Here is a 7,038-nt window from a genome sequence, read left to right as displayed (position 1 = left end):
AAAATAGTAGAGTGACTCCTTACTTTTCAGTATGTAAATCTAAACGAGCAGATGGAACTAGTCCGGATTGGATCTCATTTCAGTTGATATGCCAACTCATAAAACACTGTGCCATTAATAAAAAAAACACAGTAAGCTCAAACGAAAAGTACATCATATGCATGGTATACTTGTGTGGTTCTTATTTTCTTCCCCGCCCCTAGGATCAAAATCCTGACTGCTTTGATGGCTAGAATTGACCTTTATTTTGTAGCAGCAACATACCGGTAACATAAATTTGCTTAGAAGATCTTATCCGTTTACATGCGTGATTTTGGAACTAACAGTAATTTCTCCTTCAGGCGCACAGCTAGTCCAAACACCTCCGTCATATCAATGTCTTTCCTCTCAACCCCTTTTGGCAGTTCCCAGTCGAAATGGTACATCAAGTTTGCCAACATAAGCTCAACAGTCGTGATTCCGAGGTTTAAACCAGGGCATATCCTGCGTCCTGCCCCGAACGGCAAGAGTTTAAAATTACTCCCTATGAAGTTGACATGCACATCACTGCCTTCCTCTATAAATCTTTCAGGTATGAATTCTTCATTGTCCTCCCAAGAGCTAGAGTCTCTACCAATGGCCCATACATTGATTAAGACATGCGTCCCAGCAGGAATCATGTACCCATCAATGTTGCAGTCAGCCATGGCAAGGTGTGGAGCAAGTAAAGGTGCAACAGGATGAAGTCGGAGTGACTCCTTTATGACTGCTCTTAGGTATGTCATATTGCTCATGTCGGCTTCACAAACAATTTCCTGTCCCTGGGGTACCATACTACTTACCTCGTCTTGTAGCTTCCCAATCAAGCGGGGCCTCCTCATGAGCTCAGCCATTGTGAATTCGAGGGTGTTAGATGATGTGTCTGTCGAACCAAAAAATACATCCTGTAGATGTCAATTAATTAGTATACTATAATATTTATTTATTTGTAATAATCTGAAAGGTATTATATTCACTTACGGTTAGGAGAGCTTTCATCTGCTCTCTTGTGAGACCATACTCCAGCTGAACAGACAAGAGAATATCGACGAAATTTCCACCCTGGTTATCTAACACTGACTTGTCCTTGTTTTCATGATAAACGATCACCTTGTCCAGCAGATCGGCCCATCTACGCCTTAGTCTCCCAGCCTTTGCATGAACTATCCTTTTAAGCAGTCCTACCCTAGACAATGTTGGGAAATACTCCTCCACCTTGAACCCTCCTAGCAGCAGTGAGGTATCATTGGTGAGGTCTTGGAACAACTTGCTCCGTCCTTCTTTTAGGAAGAATTCTCCGGACACAATGCGGCATGCCATGTCATATGTGAATGTCTTGAGCAGCTCACTCATGTCCACCACACCGCCGACTGCGGCGGCCTCGTTAATCCTGGCCATCACCATGCTCACCTATGATGGCATGCATCTTAAAGTACGAGAGTAGCTAACATTTATGGAATCTTAGCAGATGGCACAATGAAAGTAAATTTTCTTTATTTTGTTTCTGACGTGGCAAGTTTGTGAAAAAGCTATGAAAATTACCAACAATGCTCGACAGTAGGAAATCATTGAATAAAAAAGGACGTCGTATCTGATGGTAACATACATATTAACAACAAAATATCAGGCTCCCATTTTTTTCTTAGGAATGTGGAATATCCTAACTAGTGGATGTTGTCTATTCATCAGTTAACCGGAGACCGTCTAAGCCCTGACCTCTCTTTTCTAGATTGTTGCTGGTGTTGAGTAGTATGATCGTTTCCACGTTCCTCTCGCTATTGCTACACTAGTAGAAAAAGGGTCAAACGTAAAGCACATTAGTGCCGGTTTGTATTTGAGCCGGTACTAATGGTACCATTAGTGCCGGTTCGAACGGATTTGCATTAATGCCGGTTCATGTAGAACCTTTAGTACCGGTTCGTGGCACAAACCGGTACTAAAGGGCTAACCTTTAGTACTGGTTCGTGCCATGAACCGGTACTAAAGGGGTCTGACCTATAGTACTGGTTGGAGACACAAACCGGCACTATAGGGCAATTTTCAAACTTGAAAAAATCATAACTAAATCATCCTAATTCAGAAAAATACATATAATATATCAAAATTTGCAGAACAAAAAGATTGATCCGCTGAAATAAAATAAAATTGTGAATATTATTGCTTACGCACTTCATATTGTTTTTCAGTGTACCCCCGTTCACAGGTCGTGTAGCGGATGGACTCGCAAACGTAGTATCCACAGAAATCATTCCCTTGATCCTGCCACAACCACTTTACAAGAAATAGAGGTCAATCAAACTGATAAGCAAGCATGCCAAATGGTATTGATGAAACTAGAGCTCGAATCACTAGGAGACGGGCGGAACATGCTACTATAGTACATACTTTCGAGTATCTAAATTGCAGCTTCTTCGGCAGTCCCGGAGCTTTTTTGGTGAATTTTCTCCAAACCCTGTCAGACAAAGAAAACAATTACTTGATATCAGGAAATGAACAAAGTTGTTGATATGGTGGATAATGATCGATTTAACTTAATTCTCGATTATTTCAGTCATGTCTGCATACTCCTGGGGATCTTTTCGTCTCGAGTCTAAAACGGTTACTAGTCCCTGCTCAAGCTTAATCTCTAGGCAAATATAGTGGAAACTGCGCACGCATGCATAACTCATCAATTACATTACTATAACCTAGACTAATATATAAGGGAAACTGAATATGCACAAGATAGTAACACTCACTTGAAGTTGTAAGGAAAGAGTATTATATCTTTGTTTTCATTTATTACCAATGATCGTAGCAAGTTGGCCTCGGTATCTTCGGCATGAAATTTAACCTCAGTTGCATCTATGAGATTTGTGTTAATGAACCCAATATCACCAACTTGTCTTTTCTTCAATTCGGCGATCTTCAATCTACATAATACAGTGAAGATAATTATAAATACATGCAATGAAACAGCTGACCTATATGGAGAGACTTAATGACAGAAGTAGTAGTACTTACAGACAGTAGCAGGTGACCGTTGCTTTATCGAGGACCCTTTGATTGAAAAACTTGAAGAACTCCTCAAATGGATAATTCAACAGTTCAATTCCAACGAGGTCATGCTCCTCTCTAACTCTCAGCGTCAAAGTATTCCTCCCCCCAGACTCTCTGCAGGTTTTCATGTACCAATCATGCAATCTTCGCATCATCGTTATTAGAGATCTTTCATCATTGACGAGAGGCTTCCCGTACTCGAATCTGTGTACTGCCTCCACCTCCAAGAAATCATAATGTACATCGCCGGACAGGTAATCTCCAAGATTGCTATAACCGGGCACCATCCTCGGATCATTAGCGACGATTTCGCTAGGCACCTTGAGCGGGGAGCACGATTGGTTCGCTTGTTCGCCGAGCTGGGCAATTTTTTTCGCAGCTCGTCATTCTTTTATCCTTTGATCACTGACAGTACTTCCCGACCACTCCGCTTCGACAAATGTGTTTGCAATAATGCGCTCATAGTTGCCTTTCGACGAAGACTTTGGTGGTTTTCTCAAGGCAGCCAGAGTGCGCTTCGCTTTCACCGGATCTACCTTCTCCTCCGGAGGTGGATGTTTCTTTGCTTTCACCCCTTGAAACCAGTTCGTCACTTCGGTTCGCATGATCTTCGCGTTCTCCTCCGGGGTCATCTCGTATGGTAACTTCTCTGGAGTCTTCAGAGAAGGACCGAATCTGTATTTTCTCCCGCCTCTGGCTGTACTGCTAGACGCCGGCAGAGCAGACGGAGCGGCTGTGGCTGTCTTCTTTCCTTGCTTATGAGGCGGAGGAAAAGGAGTACGACACGCCGGAGCAGCCGGAGCAGCGGCGGGTCTCTTTCGCCCTTGCTGACGAGGCGGAGAAGGAGGAGGCTGGCTGCTCGGGTGCGCCGGCGCAGGCGGAGAAGGAGGCGGAGTGCCGCCACGTGCCGGAGAAGGAGGCCGAGTGCCCTGATCGTCAATCGCCGGAGGAGGAGCCAGTGGAGGAGGCGGAGTGCCCTGACTCGCCGGAGGAGGAGGAGGAGGCAGAGGCATCCAGTTCGGAAGGTTGATGAGCTCCTTCCGCCATAGGCATGGAGTCTTCAGAGCAGAACCCAGCCGAGTCTCCCCTTCACCGGTAGGGTGGTCAAGCTAGAGGTCCTCAAATCCCTCCGTTATTTCATCCACCATCACCCTAGCATATCCTTCTGGAATCGGCCGGCAGTGAAAAGTTGCGCCGGGTTCATTAGGTAAAACAGAGCTAACAGCCGCCTTGACCTTCAAATTCATCCATTGCGTCATAATGTGGCAATTTTGAGACTCCGTGATAGCATCCACGGGATAGCTGGCAGGAGCCGTCAAGACATGCTCCGGCTGAAGCAGCTCGGTGGAAGCCATGCTGCTTCTCCGCTGAGATGGCGGGGTAGCTTCGGGGGAAGCTTCGGCAGTTCGTTTGCTGCGATTTGCGTCTCGTTCCTCTATCGCTTGTACCCTTGTGTGCAGCGCCTGCAGTTGGGTCTGTGCTACCTCTTAAGCTTGCGTTGGTTTTCCCCGAAGAGGAGAGGATGATGCAGCAGAGTAGCGTAAGTATTTCCCTCAGTTTTTGAGAACCAAGGTATCAATCCAGTAGGAGGCCACGCTCAAGTCCCTCGTACCTGCACAAAATGATAGCTACTCGCAACCAACGCGATTAGGGGTTGTCAATCCCTTCACGGTCACTTACGAGAGTGAGATCTGATAGAGATAATATTTTTGGTATTTTTGGTATAAAGATGCAAAGTGAAAAGTAAAAGGCAAAGTAAAAAGCAAAGCAAGATTAAAGTGATAGAGAATGATATGATGAGCATAGACCCGGGGGCCATACGTTTCACTAGTGGCTTCTCTCAAGAGCATAAGTTTTCTACGGTGGGTGAACAAATTACTGTTGAGCAATTGGCAGAATTGAGCATAGTTATGAGAATATCTAGGCATGATCATGTATATAGGCATCACGTCCGTGACAAGTAGATTGAAATGATTCTGCATCTACTACTATTACTCCACTCATCGACCGCTATCCAGCATGCATCTAGAGTATTAAGTTAAAAATAGAGTAACGCTTTAAGCAAGATGACATGATGTAGAGAGATAAATTCATGCAATATGAAATAAACCCGATCTTGTTATCCTCGATGGCAACTATGCAATACGTGCCTTGCTGCCCCAAAGCTAAGCTAAGCACTTCTCCCATGGGAAAGGACACCGCAAGATCGAACCCAAAGCTAAGTACTTCTCCCATGGCAAGAACTACCAATCTTGTTGGCCGAACCAAACGGATAATTCGAAGAGACTTTCAAAGATAACCAATCATACATAAAAGAGTTAAGAAAAGATTCAAATATTGTTCATAGATAGACTTGATCATAAACCCACAATTCATCGGTCTCAACAAACACACCGCAAAAAGAAGAAGATTACATCGAATAGATCTCCACAAGAGAGGGGGAGAACATTATATTGAGATCCAAAAAGAGAGAAGAAGCCATCTAGCTAATAACTATGGACCCGAAGGTCTGAGGTAAACTACTCACACTTCATCGGAGAGGCTATGATGATGTAGAAGCCCTCCGTGATGACGGCCCTCTTCGGCGGAGCTCCGGAACAGGCCCCAAGATGGGATCTCGTGGATATAGAAGGTTGCGGCGGTGGAATTAAGTTTTTTGGCTCCTGTTCTGATCAGTTGGGGGTACGTGGATATATATAGGAGGAAGAAGTACGTCGGTGAAGCTTTGGTGGGCCCACGAGGGTGGGGGCGTGCCTGGGGGTGTAGGGCGCGCCACCTACCTCGTGCCCACCTGGAAGCTTCCTTGGAGTAGGGTCCAAGTCTCATGGGTCATATTCGGGAAGAAAATCACGTTCCAGAAAGGATTATTCTGTTTGGACTCCATTTGATATTCCGTTTCTTTGAAACACTGAAATAGGCAAAAAAACAGCAATTCTGGGCTGGGCCTCCGGTTAATAGGTTAGTCCCAAAAATAATATAAAAGTGGAAAATAAAGCCCAATATAGTCCAAAATAGTAGATAATATAGCATGGAGCAATCAAAAATTATAGATACGTTGGAGACGTATCAGTCTGCTGCACTTTCTTCCTCCTCTCCTGGCATTTGTAACCGCCTGCGTCCGGAAACCCAGCTTTCCACGGAACGGAGCCTGGCATGCCTCGTGTCCGTCCAGGGTGCTCAGGATTCCCGAGGGCCATTGTGAGCTCGTCGTTCTCTCTGTCTGGAACGAACGTCCCTTGCTGCGCTGCATCGATATCCTCTTGACTGGTATTTTCATTTGCTCGTCCGTCCAAAGGCACTTCCCTGATACAGGGTCCAAGGTTCCGCCAGCCCCGAAGAACAAAGTACGGCAACGGTCTGGCCAGTTCATTGTCTCTGGTTCGATCCCTTTATCAATCAGATCATTCTCAGCCTTGGCCCACTTAGGCTGGGCTTTGAGGTAGCCACCTGACCCTGTGCGATGGTGAAGCTTCTTCTTCGTAGCATTTTGCTTGTTTGTCACCGACATCTTCTTACTCTGTTTCGATGTCTTGTGGGCCACAAATGCGGGCCAGTGTTCTCTGATCTTCTCATATTTTCCCTTGAATTCTGGTGTCTCTTCTTTGTCGACAAACCTTTTCAGCTCATTCTTCCACCTCCTGAATAGGTCTACCATCTTCTTAAGAGCAAAAGACTTGATTAATTGCTCTTTAACTGCCTTCTCCGGATCATCCTCTGGTGGTAGGGTGAGATTTGACTTCAGCTCAGTCCAAAGATCATTTTTCTGCATATCATTGACATAAGACACCTCAGGGTCTTCGTTCTTAGGCTTATACCATTGGTGGATGCTGATTGGGATCTTGTCCCTAACAAGGACCCTGCACTGAGCAGAAGATGCATCTTTTCTCCGGATGGGTTCAATCGGTTGGCCATCGCACGCGATTGCTGTGATCTCAAACCTTTCATCCGAGCTCAACTTTTTCTTCGGGCCTCGTCTCTTTA

The 7,038-nt window shown here is 45.2% G+C and overlaps 1 protein-coding gene across 1 annotated transcript in view; it reads right to left on the bottom strand.

Moving 5' to 3' along the window:
- Positions 1-299: 299 nt before the first annotated feature.
- LOC123184263 (indole-2-monooxygenase-like) overlaps positions 300-7,038 on the bottom strand; it is a 49,064-nt gene continuing 42,325 nt past the window's right edge. The window contains exons 2-3 of the mRNA XM_044596409.1: positions 1,000-1,428; positions 300-923 (exon numbers count right to left, since the gene is read on the bottom strand). Coding sequence (XP_044452344.1) covers positions 300-923; positions 1,000-1,428 — 1,053 coding nt within the window. The remainder of the gene's footprint in view (positions 924-999; positions 1,429-7,038) is intronic.

This window comes from Triticum aestivum, chromosome 2A (genome assembly GCF_018294505.1).
Source record: "Triticum aestivum cultivar Chinese Spring chromosome 2A, IWGSC CS RefSeq v2.1, whole genome shotgun sequence".
Taxonomy (NCBI): domain Eukaryota; kingdom Viridiplantae; phylum Streptophyta; class Magnoliopsida; order Poales; family Poaceae; genus Triticum; species Triticum aestivum.
Note: the sequence above shows the minus strand (reverse complement) of the source record. Positions and strands in the feature narration are given on the sequence as shown.